Below are 24393 nucleotides of genomic sequence, written 5' to 3' on the forward strand. Positions count from 1 at the left end.
CTTCATGAAAACTTATGATGATTCATTTCATTTTATCAAAAGCATTGGGCTCCCCAAATGTTGAACTTGCAATTACACACATTTGATCTCTTGTTTTATCACAAACACACTATATTACCAAACATATTCACTCAGCCATCCAGATAATCAAATGCAGGTGTTCCATCACTTCCATGGCCACAGGTGTATAAACTCCAGCAGCTCAGCATGCAGACTGCTGCTACAAACATCTGTGAAAGAATGGCTCGCTCTCAGCAGCTCAGTGGATTCCAGCCTGGTACCATGATAGGATGCCACCTGTGCAACAAGTCCAGTGGTTAAACTTCCTCCCCGCTAAATATCCCACAGTCAGCTGTCAGTGGTGTTATAACAGGGTGGAAGCCAGTGGGAACGACAGCAGCTCAGCCAGGAAGTAGAAGGAGTGAGTGGGATCATGGTGTGGGGTTGTTCTCCAGGAGCTGGGCTCGGCCCCTTAGTTCCAGTGAAAGGAACTCTGAATGCTTCAGCATACCAAGAGATGTTGGACCATTTCATGCTCCCAACTTTGTGGAAACAGTTTGGGGATGGCCCCCTCCTGTTCCTACATGACTGCGGACCAGTGCACAAAGCAAGCTCCATAAAGACATGGAGGAGCCAGTTTGGTGTGGAAGAACCTGACCGGCCTGCACAGAGTCCTGACCTCAACCGATAGAACACCTTTGGGATGAATCAGAGCAGAGACTGTGAGCCAGGCCTTCTGTCCAACATCAGTGTCTGACCTCACAGATGAGCTTCTGGAAGAATGGTCAAAAACTCCCATAAACACTCCTAAAGCTTGTGGAAAGCTTGCCCAGAAGAGTTGAAGCTGTTATAGCTGCAAAGGGTGGGCCGACGTCATGTTAAACCCCCTGGATGAAGAATGGGAGGTCACTGATGTTCATATGTGTGTAAAGGCAGATGAGCCAATACTTTTGGAAATGTAGTGTATATTTGCTAATCTTTACTTCCTGATGGATCTGCTCATAGTGCCCTCAGATAGAAAAGGCCTAAATGAATCATCAAGGTTCCCTTCAGACCAGTGGATCCTACCTTCTCTGCTGACCAGAACTGCATAGATCAATTAGACTGATTATTCGGTCAGCTGGTAAACTCTTCATTTTTAATTATTAACGAGGTCAAAGAATGCTAATAATAATTAATCTAAGGGATCAGTATCATGATCATTTATATCAGAATTATTAGCCTATAAATGGTTTTTGAATTCCATCAACTCTCATAGGATTATTGATTAAACTGAAAGTGTCAGACATCCAGTGAAAGTTGGGCTAAACTTATGACCCAAATAAAGAGAGAAATGCTTATTTTCCATCTCATAAAGGTTTGTAGCCACTGTTGTGTTTGTGACCAAACACCATTCTCCAGGGTGGAGAAAAGAAGCCAGTACTGAAACATCCTCCTTCGTCACATGTAAAAAATGGAAGCATTTCTAAATGGGAGGGGTCGGGGCTGAACAAGCCTCTTCCATCATGGCAGTGATGCACAGCAGCAGGTACTCTTCCTTTTCTCACTTCTCTGACTGCTGTTTCACTTGGATCAGCTCCATTGTTCAGGCTTCTTTAGTAAAGCTGAGCCAGTGATGAAAGCAAAGGGGGTGTGGCTTCATGGTGAAATGTGTTAATCGCTGCAGTAATCCCTCGACGCCTGCCAGGCTCCCTCCCTTGCCATCTCCAAAGTCGTTAGCTAACAGAGTAATTAAGAGGCATATGCACGCCGACTCTCTGGAGCGCCTCTCCTTATAACAGAGTCTGTGTTCAGATCTTACTTACCGTTTAAAAACAGTCATTTCATATGTTCACAGCCGTGTTTTCATCATTCCTCATCTCTGCCGGAGCTGCTCATTCCTCATTCAGAGTCAGAGACAGTTTATCCCTCCCCGCTGCTGCTTCTGTCCGGACTGAATCACCAGGAATATTCACTTCATTTCTCTGGGCAGCTGCTGGACTCAGACGTGGTCTTCTTCTCCTGTCCATCCACCTTTTACCATGCATTTCATCAGAATGCGTTTCAAAGCTTGGAGTTATCCTGCTGGGACGTGCCATGCAGCTTCAGGACATTTCATTCCTGCTCGCAGGATTTAAAGGTGCAACCTCTGGGACCCGAGGCCCGGATCTTCAGCCTTGGTCGGGTCTAAAAGTCCTGGAGCAGTAGCATATACACTGGAGCTTTTTTCTATGACCAGCCCTCTGAAATATGTTCCACTTGTAGGCGGCTGCTGCCTGCTAGGTCTACGTTTGAATTTTTCCCAGTCACTGTGGCAGTGGCAGCAGGGCAGCATGGGTAAGGGAGCGTGATGGACAGCTTGGAGCTGAGAGCTGGAGGGACACAGAGCCCAGTTGGCTGCTTGCCCGTTTTCCATTCATATTCCCTCTTCTACACACTGACACAGAGTACTTAGCTGCTCACACACCCACACACACTTTATAGGACAAGCCGTGCAGCCCCAGACACAGCACACAGAGCACTTCCACTGATTAAGAGCCGCACTGAAGAGATGCTGATCAAACATGACGGCACATATCAGAAGGTCCTCTGCAGCGAGCAGGCTGCACCTCTGCTGCTGCTGCTGCACCTCTGCTGCTGCACCTCTGCTGCTGCATCTCTGCTGCTGCACCTCTGCTGCTGCACCTCTGCTGCTGCACCTCTGCTGCTGCACCTCTGCTGCTGCACCTCTGCTGCTGCATCTCTGCTGCTGCACCTCTGCTGCTGCACCTCTGCTGCTGCACCTCTGCTGCTGCACCTCTGCTGCTGCACCCCTGCTGCTGCATCTCTGCTGCACCTCTGCTGCTGCTGCACCTCTGCTGCTGCACCTCTGCTGCTGCACCTCTGCTGCTGCTGCACCTCTGCTGCTGCACCACCTCTGCTGCTGCACCTCTGCTGCTGCATCTCTGCTGCTGCACCTCTGCTGCTGCATCTCTGCTGCACCTCTGCTGCTGCTGCACCTCTGCTGCTGCACCTCTGCTGCTGCACCTCTGCTGCTGCTGCACCTCTGCTGCTGCTGCACCTCTGCTGCTGCTGCACCTCTGCTGCTGCACCACCTCTGCTGCTGCACCTCTGCTGCTGCATCTCTGCTGCTGCATCTCTGCTGCTGCACCTCTGCTGCTGCTGCACCTCTGCTGCTGCTGCACCTCTGCTGCTGCACCACCTCTGCTGCTGCACCTCTGCTGCTGCATCTCTGCTGCTGCATCTCTGCTGCTGCACCTCTGCTGCTGCTGCACCTCTGCTGCTGCACCTCTGCTGCTGCACCTCTGCTGCTGCACCTCTGCTGCTGCACCTCTGCTGCTGCTGCACCTCTGCTGCTGCATCTCTGCTGCTGCTGCATCTCTGCTGCTGCTGCACCTCTGCTGCTGCTGCTGCACCTCTGCTGCTGCATCTCTGCTGCTGCTGCACCTCTGCTGCTGCTGCTGCACCTCTGCTGCTGCACCTCTGCTGCTGCATCTCTGCTGCTGCACCTCTGCTGCTGCTGCTGCACCTCTGCTGCTGCTGCACCTCTGCTGCTGCACCTCTGCTGCTGCTGCTGCACCTCTGCTGCTGCATCTCTGCTGCTGCTGCACCTCTGCTGCTGCTGCTGCACCTCTGCTGCTGCACCTCTGCTGCTGCTGCTGCACCTCTGCTGCTGCTGCTGCACCTCTGCTGCTGCATCTCTGCTGCTGCTGCACCTCTGCTGCTGCTGCTGCACCTCTGCTGCTGCACCTCTGCTGCTGCACCTCTGCTGCTGCTGCTGCACCTCTGCTGCTGCATCTCTGCTGCTGCTGCACCTCTGCTGCTGCTGCACCTCTGCTGCTGCTGCTGCACCTCTGCTGCTGCATCTCTGCTGCTGCTGCACCTCTGCTGCTGCTGCTGCACCTCTGCTGCTGCATCTCTGCTGCTGCATCTCTGCTGCTGCACCTCTGCTGCTGCACCTCTGCTGCTGCATCTCTGCTGCTGCACCTCTGCTGCTGCTGCTGCACCTCTGCTGCTGCACCTCTGCTGCTGCTGCTGCACCTCTGCTGCTGCATCTCTGCTGCTGCTGCACCTCTGCTGCTGCTGCACCTCTGCTGCTGCATCTCTGCTGCTGCTGCACCTCTGCTGCTGCTGCTGCACCTCTGCTGCTGCACCTCTGCTGCTGCTGCTGCACCTCTGCTGCTGCATCTCTGCTGCTGCTGCACCTCTGCTGCTGCTGCTGCACCTCTGCTGCTGCACCTCTGCTGCTGCTGCTGCACCTCTGCTGCTGCATCTCTGCTGCTGCTGCACCTCTGCTGCTGCACCTCTGCTGCTGCATCTCTGCTGCTGCTGCTGCACCTCTGCTGCTGCTGCTGCACCTCTGCTGCTGCTGCACCTCTGCTGCTGCACCTCTGCTGCTGCTGCACCTCTGCTGCTGCTGCTGCACCTCTGCTGCTGCATCTCTGCTGCTGCTGCACCTCTGCTGCTGCTGCTGCACCTCTGCTGCTGCTGCACCTCTGCTGCTGCTGCTGCACCTCTGCTGCTGCTGCACCTCTGCTGCTGCACCTCTGCTGCTGCTGCTGCACCTCTGCTGCTGCATCTCTGCTGCTGCTGCACCTCTGCTGCTGCTGCTGCACCTCTGCTGCTCATATTTGTGAACGTTCATCCACCTAGGCCTTTCAAAGATAATGTTGCAGTGACAGATAAAGTGTACGCTTTGGATTAAAGCGTTTCAGTATAATAATAATGATGATTCAGTTGATTTCAGCCTGTTGTTGTAGCACAGTCTGTGCTATAGCACATCCGAAGGGTTTTTAACACTGATTTGTTTTGGCATTGGATCAGACAAAAAGAACCAAATAAGCTGTCCTAAAATAAGTCTTTATATGTTCAGGACACAAGAGTTATCTGTTGATGAGGATCAAGAGGATTTCCCCGGTGACCTTACTCTGCATTCTGAGCCCCTGAGCCCCGACAGACTGCTGTGTACCCCTGCTAATGCTGTGGAGGCACACAGGGACTCACAACCAGGTAAGTGGTATAACCATTCCAAAGCAAAGTGCCACATCTTGTCATTAGTGGTCAGATAATATTAAGGTTGATGTAGTTCTTTTACATCATCAGTGTTACATTTCTGTGTAACTTTGCTATCAAATGAAGAATGATGGCATGATGATTTGCCATGCTTGGAGCAGGACAGACAACCTTTTCTCTATTTCACTTGAGTTAATCATCACAATCAGCAGTTCATGATAAGAATAATACTATTCATGATAATGATCATAATGACTCTAAATTGACCGAAGGAGTGAGTGTGAGCGTGTGTGGTTGTGTGTCTGGTTTGTGTCTGTGTGGCCCTGTGATGGACTGGTGACCCGTCCAGGGTGAACCCTGAGAGCTGGGATAGGCTCCAGCCCCCCCGCCACCCTGCATTGGATTAAGCGGGTATAAAAAGTGGATGGATGGATGATAATCATAATAATAATGATGATGATGCCTTTCACAATGGAAATCATCTTAATCCAAATAAATCTTTATCGTATTTCAGGATGATCAGTACACCCTGTCAAAGTATTTCCTCTCCCAACCAAAGCTTTCATGGTTATCCCTTTCCCACATGAGAAAAGGTTGTGTTTGTGCTGTGTACGCTCGGCCAGCTTTCCTGGCCCTGTTTTTAGATCACTACCATCCTATCACTCAGCTGTGCTGGAGTCATCTGAGCCATGTGTTAACTATCAGTTTGTGCTTCAGAAGAATTCTCCTGGTGCTCAACACAGTGATGAGATGATGAGAGTTCTGGACCTTCTGCACCACCAACACTCAAACACATGTTGAACTTGTGTTTGCAGGATTTCTTTGAGCTCTAAATCAGCTTCTTAAAACAGACACAATGATGTATTTTTTATCAGCTTTGTCAGAACCCTGCTGACATGCACACCAAGCATCTCCACCTCCACAGCCTCCACAGTCTTTCCTTGTTTAACTGGGAATAGGATTAGCCGGATCTGCAGGCCCCACAAGCACCCAGTCACCTCCAGGGTCATGCTGACTGCCACAGATCATAATGCCACACACTGACTCAGTGCTACAGCGTGCTGTGGCTCTGAATCTTTTCTTTAGCTTTCTGTATCAAACTCTGCAGCTATTAAACCGAGGTGTTTCAGAAATGCTAACAGTATTCTTCTCTTTTGCTTCGGTGTACAGAATCTGTGAGGAGAAGTGGAAAAGTCCCGGCCGAGGCTGTTGTTGATGAAGAAGCCATCCTGAGCCTTCTGGAGAACAGTCAGACTTTTCTTCCCCTTTCCCAGGCATCCACCCATTCACCCCTATTAGGTATAGTAGCCACTGAACCCATGGTAGCTTAGAAGCTAGCAAGGTGTTCTTTCTATCAGCTGCTGCTCCACTTTTTCTCCTCTCCTGAATTAGAGCTTTATCTCTTCACAGTACTCAGAGGTACAGGCATCAACAAAGCCGAAACAACAGAGCCAGTTCTCATCATAGTTTACAGCAACATTGTAAAGTTTTGTTTTTCTTTTATTCCCCCTCTTAATAAAACTTTAATTGAAAATAAAGAGGGAAAGTTAGGAGAAGAGAAAGAAGATAGAACCATAAAACAGACAAGCAGCTGCTGCATCTGTGGAAGGAATCACCAACAACAAGCAAATGGAAGCTTAACTGATTATTATTAAAGCCACAAAGTGACCTGGCAACTGTAGAGTGAGCAGGCGAGTGAATGAGTGGGTGGACATGCAAAATATATGGCAAAGGGTTTACATGAATTGGGGTTAATAATGGGAGAAGGGAGCTGCAACCACCCCCACTCCAGAGATCAGGAGCAGACAGGAAAGGCCGTTAGACCCAGGCAACCAGCAGCCCCCATGGAGCATGAAGAGAGAAACCAGGCAGCCCATCACAGGCTCGCCCTGTAAACTCCACCTGTACCTGAGGCCACCCCAGACAGCCGCCCCCAGTGGGCCAGCATTCACTTGGATGCCCGAGGCAAAGCGCCCCAGAATCCAGAAGGTGCCTGTCTGTGAGCAGCAGAAAGCAGCTCTTGTTGCTTTGCACATTTCAGAAGTTGAATGGTGTGATGAGGTTGCAGGTGTTTTTATGTTGACCCTGTTTGTGTATCAGCATTTGAGAATGAAAGCCTTCATCAGTCCCTTTGAGACATCCATTGCTTTCCATTAATGCGTTGTCATGTCTGAATCACCTCCTCGGTGCTTTTCTGTAACATGTACCGATGGCCGTCTGACCGGGTTGGACCTGTAACATGTAGGCATCACTTTGACAAACAGCAATTGAACCCTCACATTTTCACTCTGATCGCTCAATAAGCATCAACATGGAGGAAAGTAATGATAAATTGTTATTTGTACAGCTCTTTTCTAAATGTTACAAAGGAGAGAAGGTGAATGACGAGCCAGATGGGTGTTAACAAAAACACAACGATAAAATATGAGATGAATTAGTCAGATGTTTCAAAGGGTTTCTCAGTGAGGAACATTTTAAGGAGGAATTTGAAGGTAGCTACAGACTTGGTGTGTCTGACTTCAGTTAAGAAAGACTTCCATAAGGTGGGAGCTCTAATCAGAAAGGCCCAAACCTTCTCTGTCATTTTGATCTGGGAGTAGTTAGCGAGGCTGTATCTGTGGGTGTCAGTGGTCAGGAGGGAACCTTCCAGGTCAAAAAGCCCAAAGCCTTAGGTGAGCCTCCCAAAATATCCCACATTCACCACATCATCGGAGCTTTCACAGATGTGTCTAAAGGAACATTAATGTCTGAATTACTGACTGCTGTCACTTTAATAGACTGATGAAGACATTAATGTTCCATATCTGATGTGTGAAAAGGGTTTGAGCCAGTCATTTAATGCCCCACCAGTTTATGTTTGGAAAGTGCTGAAACTTAACAGGTAGATGGATGTTCAAACTATTATCGTTCTATTTTCTGCTTTTGAATTTCAACACAAATGAAGTGCCCAACGTGAAAGAAAAGCTTGTTTCATTGTGTGTTGGCTGCGGGGCCTTTACTCTCTTCAGAATGTTGCTTGGCATGAAACTCACCAGGATTTTTCTGGAAACGGTGTCTTTTTGTTAGACAATTCATCAATTTGAACGGTCAGATCTGCGCTAGAAATTAAATAAAAAAAATTTAGACAAAAACTATAACACCGACAATGAGGGCCGTGAGGTGACCTAATGATGAGATTGATTTAGTTGTCTTAATCTTGTAGCGCAGCTGTCATTGTGGACATGCGTCACCTCACTATTGCCACTTATAAATGCTCTTTGGACGTGAGCACATTTTTACAAAGGGGAAAAAAAGGCTGAAATACTTCTGCACAGTGAGCAAGCCAAAGCTCCTCTGAACACACACATTGTGCTCTCATTAGTAGAACCAACATCGTTTGCTCTAATGATTGAGTTAACTGTGCTTGTTGAGTTCTTACCAATCATATGTCAAATCTAAATTCCTGTATTTATTGAATTGGTTTTGTTACACTGCAACCAAGAGCTGCTTCTAGCTAAACGTCTCATGGCCTGGGTTCAACAGAAGAAACTCCCAGAGTGGAGTTCACACCTGATTGGACCAAAGAGAACTTTCAGTGCAATCCCTTTGAATTGGCTTTGTATGTATGAATTGGACTCATTTTGAATTGAATCATTTGGATTTGATTGGATTAGGATTACAATCAATTGGACTGTATTATTCAAGTGCCTTGAGATTCCATTTGATGTAATTTGGGGCCATATAAATAAACAGAATTTAATTGAATTACTGTCGCCACAGCAACTGTACGTCCATTTTGCATGAATAAAATAATATATAACAAAATATAGACAATGTTTAGTAAAAGCTACAAATGGTTTGCTTTGTTATCTTTTACACTGATGTTATTTCCACATTGTCATGGTAAAGATTTCCCACTCGACTCTGTGAAACCAGCACTCTGAAAATGGTGTGGTGATGGAAAGGCCACACTTACAACAGATCAAGCTTACCCTGATTGCATTTCTAATTTGCTCAGTTGTGAAAATAACTTTATGTGACATGGCTAAGATACAGTATGCAGTGGGCAAAACTTACCATGGCCTATTTATATCCATAGATTTAATTGATGATTTAGAGATCTGCTTAAAATTGGTGGTTCAGGATCTCTAACTGCTGTGTTTTTGTCCATGCAGACTGCAGCCAAGACCACGCCATCATTGATTTGTTGGCAGGCCTGGAGGACGATGGCTTCCACAGGACCACAGTTCGGCAGAACTCCCAGTCCCACTCTGCTCCTGGTGCCAGAAGCTACCACTGTAACAGCGATGAGGAAGAAGCAGAGCCAGAGCTGGACAGGGAGGAGGCCGAGCTCAGCATGATAATGTCCCAGCGGTGGGACAACAGGCCTCCGGAGAGCTCGCCCTCACCAAGGCCAGTCCATCTCTGTGTTACTTTAAAGGCACAATGTGCGATTTTTATGTCATTTTGAAGTGTATTGCATACAAAAAACACCTATACATACCATAAGAGTGTGCAGAAATAATCCTACTGGCATGTCCTAACCAAAGTTTATACGCAGCATAGCTGAGTTTTACTGCAGAATTAGCAGGCTAAACTGATAGCGCCGGACCGGCAGTTTTTCTGGCCAGGAGGTGGCGATATAGAGTAAAATCAACCTCCGTTCAACCCCAGGCAGTAGAAGAAATCGCTGGTCTGGCGCTGGCCCCGCCCCCGCTGACCCACCCCGCCCCCACCCCACTCACTCCTCCTCAGAGCAGGTAGAATCTGTGGTGCTAGTGGCACAGCCCTTTTACAGACAGCCGTTCCACTTCCTATTCGCCCCATTATAAAAAATTTGGCTGCAGTTCAGTTGATTTTCTCTGGGGGCGCTGGCGAGCGAGTGCAGAATGACCATTTTCCGTAGGGCTGGCGCTAATAACTCAAAAAATGTCCCCGCTAGCGGCTGAAACCTGAAAATAATACTGTGATTTCTGACAGAGGGATGTGGATTTATATCGAAAGTACAATAACCTGGGAGTTATAGCTTTCTGTTTTCTTACAGGTCTGGCATTTGCGAGTCAGTCTCCGCTAGCATCTAGCTAACGGAATCTGAAGAACGCACGGCTGATTACGACCGGCTGCTTTACGGCACTCGTCCACTGTGCCAGAGTGCTAACCTGGTGCCGCTAACAACAACCAAAGCTAAACCAGAGGCCAGTCAGAGAGTATGTAAAAGGGCTGTGCTGAAATCTGTAACTATTTGAGCTAACCCCTCTCTGCTAGCTCAGCGCTAGGACTGACCATGCCGTAAAGTGATGCCACATGCGTGACGTCACTCGGGATGCAATACTGACAATAAATGTGTATTTTAAACAAATCTAGTGAGTCTAAAAAAATCAAACCAAGTGCCGTTTGAAAGGATAATTTATCCTGCCTTTAGGAAAATTAAAATGAAAAAATATAAAAAATTATATCCAAAGCAATGGCTGGATCTAAGGTGGATTTCATAGTACCACCATAGAGTTCGGCGTGCTCTGCACTGCTTCGTTGGCGCCCCTAGAGTGCAGTACCACCCGGAAATAGCCGCCAGTTTTCCCTCTCCTCATAATAGAGACTCTCTGCTAGTGGCTTCAGAGAGGCTAACGAGATGGCAGATGCTAGCGGGGTGGGCCGGCGGGGGCGGGGCCAGCGCCAGACCAGCGATTTCTTCTACTGCCTGGGGTTGAACGGAGGTTGATTTTACTCTATATCGCCACCTCCTGGCATAAAAATCGCACATTGTGCCTTTAAGGGAAGAAGCTCTGTTACCATAGTGCTGCTGATCGGTTACAATATAAGGACTTTTTTATTGAAACACTTGTCTCTACTTCTTTGATAGTTTTGAATTATTTTGTTCAAAATGCATTGTTTCAAAGAATGATTGTTTCTCGAAGTCCTGTATTGTTTTTGTAACTGCATGAAAAAATGAAAATCCTAATGTAGATGAGAATGTAAAGAGCAATGCAGAGCATTAAACATGATGTACAGGAGGTCATTAGAAGCTTCGCAATGTGTCTGTGCTCCATTTGAAGTGCAAATACTGAGCAGTTAGATAACAGGTGAGCTGTTTGCATGCATTCTTACAATCTGAGCTCCTGTCATTCCTGTGTGCGCACAGGCCCAGAGCGAAGGACGCAGAGGACGGCTTCAGTGACGATCAGCAGGAATCCTCTGATGAAGACATGGAGTGGAGTGGGAATAGCTCTCTGTTTGCCAACCTGTCCATCCCCCAGCTGGATGGGGCAGCAGATGAGAGCAGTGGTGAGTCACCTCCTGCTGAAATGTCCTGAGGCAGCAGGGAAATGTCAGCCTCTCCTAGTGTGCAAATAGAAATTTAGTTTTGGTGTTTTACTGCAAGCTTTTGCATCAAGTACCTTTTTTTTTTTTTTTTTTTTTAAATCAATACGTGGAAACTAAAGGACCACTTGGTCACATTTTGCAATCATGTTTGGAGACAGTGTGACTGCTTGGTGCACAAACACAACGTGGAGATATACCCCCTTTTGTCTTTTTATCTAATCGATAGATCTTATTGTGTGTGTGTGTGTGTGTGTGTGTGTGTGTGTGTGTGTGTGAGCCTGCCTGATAACAATTAAAACTGTGGTCCTGCCTGTGTCCGCTCAGCTAGCAGCTCATCATACTCTGCTTCCTGCAGCTCTTTGAACTGATTTTCAGCTGATTTTCAAAGGAAACTAACCTGTGGCAAACAGAGCTGTGATAATGATGAAGATGAGGTGACATGAAGCACTCCCACAGCTTATAAAGTAAACATATAGCAAAGAAATTAACCACTGTTTGATAGAATAGATGCTCTGATGAACAGCAGCAGGTATGTTTCCATTTTAAAGACAGAATCAACTCATCAGTGTTCAGAAGAGACTGAAATGATAAACTTCACTTCATCCAATTAGGTTGTAAAGGAAGAAGGGAAGTGAACAACAAGTTTATGCTTCCTCAGTTTTTAAGTCTTTAAGTAGTTTTTACATTAGACCTGTTCTATTATCCGCTTGTCAGTCACCTTTAAAGCACTTTGAATTGCTTGAACTAGTATGAAAGTTCCTGCACTGTTTCTGTTGGATTCATTGATTTCTTGCAGTTAAATGAGGTACCTCCTTCTCATTTTTTGTATCCATAGATTCCTCCTTAACAGACAGTGGCTCCATGTCCCAGTCTTCAGTCCTAGTCACAGAACAGTTGTTGGGGAAAACAAATCCCTACGCTGGAGAGACGGTCAACTTGGAGCCACCTTCTTCAGCTGAGATCCTTTTAGAGTGCAAGCATTCTGAGCACAGACCAGTTCATGTTTTAGACTCAGAGCAACCACTTGACAAGCACTTTCAATTAAAAAGCAACATGGACAGCAGCACTGAATGTTCAGCAGGGTTCAGGGTTAATAAAGAAATCCCCTACATCCTACCAGTAAAGCACCCGATTCCTTGCAAAGTGGCCAGTCACCCTGAGGTGCCTCCCGCCTGCTTGGACAAAGAAGACATACGACCCCTGTACAGCCTGGACAAGAAAACTTCAATAAGCTTGAATAAGACTGATCTTGACAGTTTCCCATTTGGTAATGGAAAGGTCACCAAGAATGGGAAGAAGTACGGCAGCATAAAGAATGTAGAAACAAACTGTCTGTCAATTCTTCAGAACAACAGGACTTTCTCCCTTTGTTACTCCGAGCTGAGAAACTGCTCAGCTAAGACGGATGTGGAGCTGAGCATGAAGGAGAGAAAAAGCCCCATCCTGAGGAGCATTACCTCAGCCTCTTCACCCCTGAAGGAGGGAGAGTTTCTTGATCCGCAGGAGGAAGAAATGGGCCAGGAAAGTGAGGAAGGAGATGTTGGTGAACTCAAAATCAGGTATGAGGATTATCAGGAAAATAAGACGGAGAGGACTATTGTGGCTCAGCAGGAAGCGCATTACAAGTTCTTCCCCAGTGTCATTCTCTCAAACTGCCTCAGTAGAAAGAAAACTGGGAACAAAAAGATGGCCGATACCTGCGGCAAGCTGGAGATGTCCCCGTCCCGCAGGTCTAAGCTCAAACTGGCAAAGAAAAGATTAGGGATGACAGGACATGGAGACAAAGCAAACATAGTCCAAAGTTCTACCTCTGAGAGTCTGGCCAACACTGGCCTCGCCTTGGCCACGCCTGCTTGTCCTGTGGCCGCAGAGGTGCCAGATTCCCTGGAGCAAACAATGCATGTGAGTGTGTCACTTAGAGATGAGCCAAACTTAAGAGCAGAGCCAGTCATAAAAGAAGAGATTGAAGCTGAAAAGACGATTTTAAATGAACAGACAGAAAATGTATCAGAGTCTATCATCCCCAACACTAGCGTTTCCTCTTTTTCTGAGGAAGCCAAAGACTCACCAGAGGATAGACCGAGCCCAGGACAAGATTTACCTGCTGAGGTTACCTGTACCAAGCCGTCAGCACTGCCTGGAAGTAAATACACCCTGAGGGCAAAACGCAAGATGACTTATGATGGGGAGGACGGAGAACACTCAGGGGCCACTCGTTCTAAAAACCCATCCACTATCAAAGAAAGACTCAAGGACAGCAGTGTCCCGAGTGGGCAAGAGCTGAAATACCAGAAAAGGCGCAAGAAAGAACCTCCTGTCATCATTAAGTACATTATCATCAACAGGTTCAAAGGACAGAAAAACATGTTGGTGAAGATGTCCAAAGTGAGTGCAGAAGAGCAGCTAGTGGTGTTAACACCAGGTAAACTGGAGCAGTACCATAAACTGGCTCCTCTCAAGGAGTTCTGGCCCAGAGTCCCAGAGTCCACTGCTGGGCGGTTTCCTATTACTGAGACCAAAGCCAAAAAGCACCCCAAAAGAAAGGCCAAGATCAACAGCACAAACAAGAAATTGGTCAACCAGTCCTCAAAACCTCGGATCAGACAGGGTGAACGGGTCAAAAGAACAAAAGGCTGTCGAAGGGGCCCCATTCTGCCCTCTCTACCGTCTCCTCAGCCATGTTACTGTGAGCTCGCAGATGACCATGACAGCGAGTATACAGACGTCATGGTAGAACTGGGCTACCTCTCGGATAGATCCCTTAGCCCCACAGAATCAACCCCTCCACGTTGTTGGTCCCCGAGTGACGCTCTCATGAATGATCGCAGTTCAGAGCAGCTGATAAATCCTCTCAGTGACCCTTGCCTTGGTTCTGCTTTTCACAAGCCAGTGACAGTGTCTTCCACCAAAGGAGCCCAAAGTATGCAACACACTGCTAAACCTGAGAAGTCCACCCATACTAAAAGAAGAGGAAGCAAGTCCGCTGCTCAGCCTCAAGAGGTAGATGAGCCCAAAAAAGGGAAATCAACAAAAGGTAGCGCTGCTGCTCCAAGGCAGACCAAGAAAGCTCAAAGTTCTGCTACAGCCACCAGACCCAAAAGGTCTCGGAAAAAGAAAAGCTGCAATCCCACATTCAGCCATGATTTAAGTAAAGACAGCTCCCAGCTTCTATTCCCTGTGGACCAGTCACCTCCATCAGAGAGTTCCTCTCAAGAGATTCCCCCATTTCAGCAGCCAGTCGCCACAGAAAGCAACAGCCAGGCCCAGTGCACATCTACAACTATAGAACCAAAGGTCGAGGACTGCGAGACTTCCATCATGGAGGCTAACCAAAGCATTTCAGTGCCAGCTGAGACCAAGCAACAAGGTTGCCAGACCACTGTGGTAAAGGCAGAGGCTTCCCAGGAGGAGAGCATGGCTCCCCCACCTCCAGCAGCTGGTCAGCCCTCTGTGGAACACAGTAAAGGTGCCCAGCTCGAAGGAGACTCTCCACACTCAGGTCCCAGGAATGGGGAGATGCCTCCTCTCTCTGAGAGCTCCTCTGGTTTGACCGTCCTTAAGCAGCTTCTCAAGAAGAGGCAGCAGGGACAGGCCCTTAAGGTGGTTGGCACAGACAGTCATGCCACTGCTATGGCTCAGGCGGCAGCACTTTCAAGCCCCACAACTAAAAGCAGTAAATCCAAAAGAACCCCTTCCACCACTCCTCGGAAACCCAGGGCCCCAAAGTCTGCCCCTCTGAAGGACAAAAAGCCCAGAAACAGGAAAGGCAAGAGTAGCAGCGCTCAGCCAAATGTGTCAGTTAAACAGGAGGGCAGCCTGTCGGACAACTGCCCCCTGCCGCTGTCAGACCCGGGCCTGGACAGCTGCAACTTCATGGAGGACAGCTTGTCACCAGAACTCCCACACAGCTACACCTTTGATATAAACACTATCCATCAGAGAGACTTCTCCAGTCCGTACAGCAGCAGTCAGTTTGTCCTGACTGATAAGAATCTACCAGTCAAGTTCCTCAGTGACTTCAGTCAGGAAGCCTTATCTGCTCAGGCCCTGGGTTTTCCAGATCTGCCCCAGAACCACAAAGGCTCTGAGGTGTGCCAAGCCAGGCCTGCCAGCCCAGACCTGCTTGACAGATCTGACAACGGGGAGTCTATATCAAAGATCAGAGAATGGGACCTGACTTTCAGTAAAGCCCACATCATCAGCCCCTTTCAGGACTTTCACTGTGAGAGGAAAGAGCTGTTCCTTTCAGCTTCGGACCCTTTAAGCTCCGCATCATTCGTCTACCACGAGGACTCAGCCACAGGCGAGCTTCTGGATGGGATCGATGGCTTTACCTCCACCACACCCAGTAGTTCTCCTCGCTCCATCAGCTCACTGTCGCAGGTGAAGACAAGCCAGCTGCAGCGGGGGGCGGCAGGTGGAGCACACGTTCTCAAGCCCCTCATGTCCCCTCCCAGCCGGGAGGAGATCCTCAGCACTCTGCTGGAGCTGGAGATGTCTGAGGCCTCCTTCCTGGAGCCCTTCTGCAGTGACCCCTCTGACGCCCCAGGAAAACCCATGTAAGGCTACACCACCACCAATCACTTTCAGTTTTAAAATTTACATTTCAGTTTCCAGATTAACAGCTCTCATGCTGACATGCTCAGGGGAAGAGGGAGGTAACATTTAAAGAGAGGGAGAGAACTTTTACTGCCCCCATGTCCTCAACCTCTCTGAGCAGTCCATTATGGATCAGTTCAGTTCAGCCTGATTCCGGCCGATTCTTTTCAACATTTCATGTAATTCTGGGATGAAGTACGGTCGTTTATTGAGTGTAACTAATTATTCCTCATGTCTTTTCTGCAGGGAGGTTGGAGGCCGGAAGCTAACAGTGAGCACCAGGTTGGTTAAGGAGCTTGCAGAATTCAGTGGAGACCTGTCTTTGGAGGGCCTCCACTTTTGGAAGACTGCCTTCTCTGCCATGACACACCCTGCCACCTCCATTACCTCCTCTCCCCAGGGAGCTGTGGCCACAGGGCCAACTAAAGAACATGCAGAGCTCGACCCATCCTCAGCCAGCGACAAGAAGATAGTCCTTCTGCCCTGCAGAATCCCACCGAGCCGCACGTGCGTACAGCTGTGGCTGGAAGCCAGGAAGCAATATGAGAGTCTGCAGAAAGGGAGGAGAAGGTTGGAGAAGGGGGGTGTTGGGCCTGACGTGGAGGAGAGGAACCCAGAGAGAAGTGAGCAGCCAGCTGCTCCCAGCTGCCCAGCAGTGAAGGCTGAGCAGTGGGAGAGTAGCAGGGCTCAGAGGAGAAGGAAGCTGGAGCTGTCCTTCATGGTAGGCCCGCTGTGTCCACCCACAGAGTGCAGCCCCATTTCACATGAGGACACTTTGGATCCTGAGCACAGAAACAACAAAAAAGGGGATGATGATGCTCCAATGACCTCACCAGAGTCACCAGAGCTGCCTCCGTGGCAGCAGTCCCATCAACTGAGCCCCTCAGAACCAGACCCCCTCAACAAGAGCAAGCCCAGTACAAACTCCCCAGAAGCTCTGTCACCCAGGCTCTCTGGTCTACAGGGGAGACGAGGAGGGAAGGGTACTCCGTCTCCTCTGCATGCCAGTGACAGGGAGGAGGACAGGACGAGCCCCCATCTCCTGTACAGCACCCCCTTTTTAAGGAAAGGACGGAGAAGCCAGGACGGCCTGGAACCAGTATGCAGCACACCCATATGCGAGGGTGAGAGAACGGCAGCTCTGGAGTGAAGTGAACATGTCTGCATGATTGAGAAGTGTGCCTGTGGCACAGCTGTCCTGTTGTCAGCATCCCTTCACTTCTTTCTTATTATTCATTCAGCAGAGGATCCAGTTTGTCAGAGACTCCAGCAGAGGAGACGCAGCCAGGCTGATCCACTCAGAAGGGTGTTACTGACCACACAGATGAAGGTCAGGCTGTGGGACTTTCCACAGCATCTCCTAGTTTAGAACCTTTCCTCTGTTATTTGTCTCATTGTAGTGTTTCTTGTGTACTTGTTTTCCTCCCCAGAACCAGTTTTCTGCTTTGAATGTGCCAAAGAAAGATCATTCACAGATTGAAGGGCCCAGCATAGCCAACTCCTATGGCTTTAAAGTCAGCATGCAGAATCTGCAGGATGCCAAAGCTCTGCATGAGGTGAGATGCTGCTCACACTCAATGCTTCTGTGCTTCAGACCAAATGTGCGGAGGAGTTATTGCACTTTCCCTTTGCTTCACTTTCTTTCTTAATCACATGAAAAACGTAACCTGATGAGGGTCCAATCTGTTCAAATGTGATGTTTTGGGTGTCATGTCCCTCTCTGCACAGCCCATGGAATAAAAACAGATTTCCAACAAAGTTAGACTGGAAACTTTGAAGAGTCTTTGTGCCACCTTTGCTGCTGTCGTTAAATCTGACACCAACCGGTCTGATTCAGACTGACTAACCAGCTCAGGTGGGAAAACTCTCTGGTGTCCACAGAATCTTAGCCACTGCAACCAGATGAACCCATAATGAAAAAGCTTTTCTTCATATAGGCTGGATGTGAGGTGGAGTTAAAACCCTCACATTCCCTTGAAGCTTTTTCATTTGTTATTTCACTACATTGCACCTGTCTGTGTGGGAAAAGAGTAGAAAAGGAGAAAGTTGATGGTCAGGACTGAGCGATGCAGAACTCCTGGTTTCTGATGTAAACACTGACTGATCACTTTAATCACGGTGCTTTTAAACTCTGTGTCTGTGTTACAGAGGTTAGATAACAGGATCAGATGAAGATGCGGTTACTAACTAAATAAAATAGTTACTGGGTATGGGTGAAGTGTTCAAGTACCCTGCCAACAAAAATGCAATCAGACTGCCTGAAAGTACAACTTGGACGTATTAGAATGGAAATGATGAAGATGGAGGGGACCTCCTGTGCTTGTTCCTCTGCTAACTCTCTGAAGGCATCAGCCCGCTTTCTTTGCGTGAACCAGAACCAGAACCTCCACACATAAGGCTGAAGACTACTCTTCATTGTTGCTCTACGTTTCTACGTTTTTACTCTCCAGGTCCAATACCTCACACTAATGGGAATGGAGCTCCATGCCAGAACGCGCCGTGACCTGGAACCTGATCCAGAGTTTGACCCCATATGTGCCTTATTCTACTGCTTCAGTTCTGATGCTCCGCTGCTGGAGGTGGACAGCACCCAGCTGGTGGGTGCCATTGTGGTGGACAAAGACCATCAAAGCTGTGGCCAAGGTGAAGTCTTATGTGAGTATTTGGATTCTACTTTGCATTTCATTCATGTTGACAGATTCTCTTGTAGGAGAAAGAATCCTTGATAACGAATCTGTTTGAACCCCATCAGCAGGTCGCAGGGAAACAGCGCCGCTGCTGGTCAGGTCAGGCATCGCTGGGCTGAAGGTGACGTATGCCAGTGAGGAGAAGATGCTGTTCCAGGAGCTGATCACCATCGTGAGGAGGTATGTGTTGGTGTGTGTAGACCTCCCATTACCTGCAACACAGAGAACTGCTGTCCACATATCCCTTTTGTTTTTAAAGTGCCCCGCACCATCATTTGTTCATTCCTGTGAGCAGAGGCAATAAACAGCTGCGTGCTTTTGTTAAAGGTGAACCCTGACTTTGTGCTGACATGACCATGTTCCGTCAGGTTTGACCCGGACATTCTGGTGGGCTACGAGGTCCAGATGCATTCATGGGGCTACGTTCTTCAGCGAGCAGCAGAGCTCGGAGTGGACCTGTGTCAGCAGCTGTCACGGGTGCCAGGTACCAGGGGTCGTCCCTTTGGGGCATGGTCTCCACTCATTGCTCATGTACCAGTGAAAGTCAGGGGTCCAGTCTCAGAGCACATCTTTTGTTTTTGTCACCTCAAGCAGGACACCCTCTTACCAGAGGAGTTTCTGAGCAGTTGGCCTTTATTTGACTGTTGAGAGCAACAGAGCATAAGAGGGTAAAGATAGATTGGTGTTACGTGCAACAAATGTCCATGATCTAAATCACATCACAGTTTATTTTTCTGAAAATTTGATCATATCTTCTCAGTGGTCTCCCAAAACTCTTTCATTTATTTGAGTTTCACCCAAGAAGTTCCTTTTAAGATGGTGGTTATGGATATCTTTAAAACGTAAAACTGTGAGTTGGCAGCACAGTGATCAGTGTCAGTAGTTTCATGTTTGATGCTCAATGGGTTCTCTTGATGTTTATACGCTGAGGCCAGAGAAGAGCAAGAAATTACAGTAACCATTGTTTCTTCTATGAGAAGATGGCTGCTGTGCAGAGCTCAGAGCAGCAGCAGAGCTCAGCCTGCAGTGTTTCACTGCTTTTAACCTCTCCAATCTGATCAAAGGGCTTTAATTTTGTAGCTGATTACTGAATCTGGCTGTGTGTTTTCTGTAATCCCCGAATTCAGCATTAATAAATTAGGATCAGTAGGGTGTGTGTGTGTGTGCGTGTGTGTGTGCGTGTGTGTGTGTGTGTGTGCGTGTGCGTGTGCGTGTGTGTGTGTGTGCGTGCGTGCATGCGTGCGTGTGTGAGTTGAATGAACAGCCCCAGCCTCTGTCCTCCTCTGTGATTGGCTGTCTGTGTGTCTTTAGGTGACTCTAAAGAGAACCGCTTCGCTGCAGAGAGAGATGAGTACGGAGCCAACACCATGACTGAGATCAACATCATTGGGCGCATCACCCTGAACCTGTGGAGGGTGATGAAGACTGAGGCAGGTGTCCCTGCATGGCCCCACACACCCCTCAGTTTAGCTTGTTGCCTCCTCTTCTTCATCCCTCTCGTCTCTCCGACCTTTTGTCCTTTTGCAGAGGATACTGGTAGACTTTTCATATTGGCTATTGTTTTAACTAACTATCTAACTCCATGACTTACTCTGGTGTGTGAGGAAGATTCTTCATTTACAAGAACAAACTGAAATCTATCAGATAAATATGACTTAAACCAGCCTAATGCAGTTCCTTTAATCCCAATAACATGTTCAAGTCTGTGTAATAAGATACTGTGATCGACCGTATCAAATGCAGCACTGAGATCCAACAGGACAAGCACAGACACAAGTCCGCTATCAGAGGCTAAGAGGAGATCATTGGTAACTTTCAGCAGTGCAGTTTCTGTGCTATGATGCACTCTGAATCCTGACTGAAACTCTTCACACAGATTATTTCTGTGTAAATGATCACAAAGCTGAGCTGCAACTATTTTTTCAAGAACTTTAGACATAAAAGGGAGATTGGATATAGGTCTATAATGAGCCAACACTTCTGAATCAAGAGTAGGTTTTTTAAGTAAAGGTTTAATTACAGCAACCTTAAAAGTCTGAGGTACATATCCTGTCAACAAAGACGGATTGATCAAATCCAATATGGAAGTGTCAATTAATGGGAAAACCTCCTTGAACAGTCTGGTTGGGATTGGGTCTAAAACACAAGTTGGACAGAAACATTCAGGACATGTGAATATCCAAATGATAAGACATTCTGTGGATGTGAGTTACTACAAGGAGAAGGTCTGAAGATGCATTTTGTTTTCCTTGCAGGTGACATTAAACAACTACAGTTTTGAGAATGTGGCCTTCCACGTGCTGCACCAGCGCTTCCCTCTGCACAGCCCCCGCACGCTGTCCGACTGGTTCGACCACAACACAGACTTATACAGGTACACCTCAGCATCAGTCCACTTCCAGTCACACTCAGCTCTTCCATGGGCTCAGGTTGAATTGCTCAGCTCATTCTCATTCTTTAAGCACCTTAGTTTGGACAGTATGATGGTGTTTTTTTTCCACATGAATTGAAATGGATTTTTTTTCAAAGTAAAACAAACAGTTATATAGAATGATACCTCTGCTTGAAAACAAAGAATTGAATGAAGCTGTAGCAGTTTGTTTGCCTCTTGCTTTACCTAGATTTCCCTGTCCTTTCTGATGGTCCTGGTGTGTGTGTTTCCGTAGGTGGAAGATGGTGGACCATTATGTGAGCCATGTGTGTGGAACCATGCAGCTTCTGCAGCAGCAGGACATCATTGGCAGAACCAGCGAGCTGGCCAGACTGTTTGGGATTCAGTTCTTTCACGTATTGACCCGGGGATCACAGGTACTCACACACAGCAACGTGCATGCGCGCAAACACAATTCTTTAGTTTAATTCCTTATAACCAGTTCAGTCCAAGAAGATGCTTTCTAAGTGAAAAATGCTGCAACACTTGACTGCCAGCGGGCCACAAATGGTGATCATCATGATCCCGTTCATCACTGAGGTGCAGAGACGAGTGAGAGTCCCAATAAGTAGCATAAACTGTGATGTTTCAGGACATTAAAGGGATGCATCATCCATTAACTGTGCCCTGTGGAGTGTTTTAGTGTGTGCATACCTGTGTGTGAGTGAGGAGAACATCTCAAGTGAAGTGAAGTTAAAGAGTGCATCCACCGTGCTTCCTGCAGCAGCAGCTGTGGTGACCTCCTGGCACGGACAGCCACAGCCACAGTTCAGCCACAGGACAGCCACAGGTCAGCCACAGGTCAGCCACAGGTCAGCCACAGGACAGCCACAGTTCAGCCACAGGACAGCCACAGGTCAGCCACAGTTCAGCCACAGGTCAGCCACAGGACAGCCACAGGTCAGCCACAGGTCAGCCACAGTTCAGCCACAGGTCAGCCACAGGACAGCCACAGGACAGCCACAGGACAGCCACAGGTCAGCCACAGGTCAGCCACAGTTCAGCCACAGGTCAGCCACAGGACAGCCACAGGTCAGCCACAGGTCAGCCACAGGACAGCCACAGGTCAGCCACAGGACAGCCACAGGTCAGCCACAGGTCAGCCACAGGACAGCCACAGGTCAGCCACAGGACAGCCACAGTTCAGCCACAGGTCAGCCACAGGACAGCCACAGGACAGCCACAGGTCAGCCACAGGTCAGCCACAGGTCAGCCACAGTTCAGCCACAGGTCAGCCACAGGACAGCCACAGGTCAGCCACAGGTCAGCCACAGGACAGCCACAGTTCAGCCACAGGACAGCCACAGGACAGCCACAGGGCAGCCACAGGTCAGCCACAGTTCAGCCACAGGACAGCCACAGGTCAGCCATAGGACAGCCACAGGACAGCTACAGGACAGCCACACGTCTGCCACAGGACAGCCACAGGTCAGCCACAGGTCAGCCACAGGACAGCCACAGGTCAGCCACAGGACAGCCACAGGTCTGCCACAGGACAGCCACAGGACAGCCACAGTTCAGCCACAGTTCAGCCACAGGACAGCCACAGGACAGCCACAGGACAGCCACAGGACAGCCACAGGACAGCCACAGGTCAGCCACAGGACAGCCACAGGTCTGCCACAGGACAACCACAGTTCAGCCACAGGACAGCCACAGGACAGCCACAGGACAGCCACAGGTCAGCCACAGGTCAGCCACAGGACAGCCACAGGTCTGCCACAGGACAGCCACAGGACAGCCACAGGACAGCCACAGTTCAGCCACAGGTCAGCCACAGGTCAGCCACAGGACAGCCACAGGTCTGCCACAGGACAGCCACAGGTCAGCCACAGGTCAGCCACAGGTCAGCCACAGGACAGCCACAGGTCAGCCACAGGACAGCCACAGGTCAGCCACAGGTCAGCCACAGGACAGCCACAGGTCAGCCACAGGACAGCCACAGGACAGCCACAGGTCAGCCACAGGTCAGCCACAGGACAGCCACTGGACAGCCACAGGTCAGCCACAGGACAACCACAGGACAGCCACAGGACAGCCACAGGTCAGCCATAGGACAGCCACAGGTCTGCCACAGGACAGCCACAGTTCAGCCACAGGACAGCCACAGGACAGCCACAGGACAGCCACAGGACAGCCACAGTTCAGCCACAGGACAGCCACAGGTCAGCCACAGGACAGCCACAGGTCTGCCACAGGACAGCCACAGGACAGCCACAGGACAGCCACAGTTCAGCCACAGGTCAGCCACAGGACAGCCACAGGTCTGCCACAGGACAGCCACAGGTCAGCCACAGGTCAGCCACAGGACAGCCACAGGTCAGCCACAGGTCAGCCACAGGACAGCCACAGGTCAGCCACAGGACAGCCACAGGACAGCCACAGGACAGCCACAGGTCAGCCACAGGACAGCCACAGGTCAGCCACAGGTCAGCCACAGGACAGCCACAGGTCAGCCACAGGACAGCCACAGGACAGCCACAGGACAGCCACAGGTCAGCCACAGGACAGCCACAGGTCAGCCACAGGTCAGCCACAGGACAGCCACAGGTCAGCCACAGGACAGCCACAGGACAGCCACAGGACAGCCACAGGTCAGCCACAGGACAGCCACAGGTCAGCCACAGGTCAGCCACAGGACAGCCACAGGTCAGCCACAGGTCAGCCACAGGTCAGCCACAGGGCAGCCACAGGACAGCCACAGGACAGCCACAGGGCAGCCACAGGTCAGCCACAGGGCAGCCACAGGACAGCCACAGGACAGCCACAGCTGACCAACAGGAAGCTAAGAATGCTGAACATGGTGATGTTGAGCAGATGGAGCCAGATAGAGTGGAGATGGGCTCATGTTTGGAGCCCTGTGCTGGCTCCCGCTGAATTCTGACCATTACCTCCCGCTGCCTGTCTCTGCCACTCCCACCCGATACCCCACCCGCACCCGCACCCGCAGACCCATTCATTGAGATACTATATGACTAAATATTTTATTTCAGTAGAACAAAAGCAGAATAAATGAAAACGTATTCAACAAAAGTCTCTCATCATTGAATCCCAGATACTCATGTAAACTGAGGCCAGAAACTGATCAGATGTCCAAATATCTGCGCACCATTTTAAAGCTCTTCCATGTATCTGATGTTTCATTCTTTTCTTTAGTTTCATGGTTTCATCGTAAATCTGCCAGCTTCTGGGGTGGTCGGGGACACAGTGGGTTGTGCAGCCGCCCCATGGACAGAGGCTACAGCTGGCCCCGGTTGGCCTTTGCTGCATATCATTCCCCCCCTCTCTGCCCCCTGATTCCTGTCTATCTTCAACTGTCCTGTCCAATAAAGGCAGAAAAAGTCCAAATCAATGCTTAATCACGCTGCCCCGTGTCTGCTGCTG

The 24393-nt window shown here is 49.1% G+C and overlaps 1 protein-coding gene across 3 annotated transcripts in view; it reads left to right on the forward strand.

Moving 5' to 3' along the window:
* rev3l (REV3 like, DNA directed polymerase zeta catalytic subunit) overlaps positions 1-24393 on the forward strand; it is a 75645-nt gene that overhangs the window by 37525 nt on the left and 13727 nt on the right. The window contains exons 9-22 of one of the 3 annotated variants that reach the window (XM_075459632.1): positions 4853-4989; positions 6163-6291; positions 9147-9384; positions 11111-11253; positions 12128-15851; positions 16138-17015; positions 17133-17221; positions 17322-17447; positions 18342-18546; positions 18644-18758; positions 18947-19062; positions 19890-20008; positions 20834-20952; positions 21245-21386. In XM_075459632.1, the coding sequence (XP_075315747.1) occupies positions 4853-4989; positions 6163-6291; positions 9147-9384; positions 11111-11253; positions 12128-15851; positions 16138-17015; positions 17133-17221; positions 17322-17447; positions 18342-18546; positions 18644-18758; positions 18947-19062; positions 19890-20008; positions 20834-20952; positions 21245-21386 (6280 nt within the window). The remainder of the gene's footprint in view (positions 1-4852; positions 4990-6162; positions 6292-9146; positions 9385-11110; positions 11254-12127; positions 15852-16137; positions 17016-17132; positions 17222-17321; positions 17448-18341; positions 18547-18643; positions 18759-18946; positions 19063-19889; positions 20009-20833; positions 20953-21244; positions 21387-24393) is intronic. The other 2 variants (XM_075459634.1, XM_075459633.1) reach the window with 2 other exon arrangements.

Source organism: Odontesthes bonariensis, chromosome 24, assembly GCF_027942865.1.
Source record: "Odontesthes bonariensis isolate fOdoBon6 chromosome 24, fOdoBon6.hap1, whole genome shotgun sequence".
NCBI lineage: Eukaryota > Metazoa > Chordata > Actinopteri > Atheriniformes > Atherinopsidae > Odontesthes > Odontesthes bonariensis.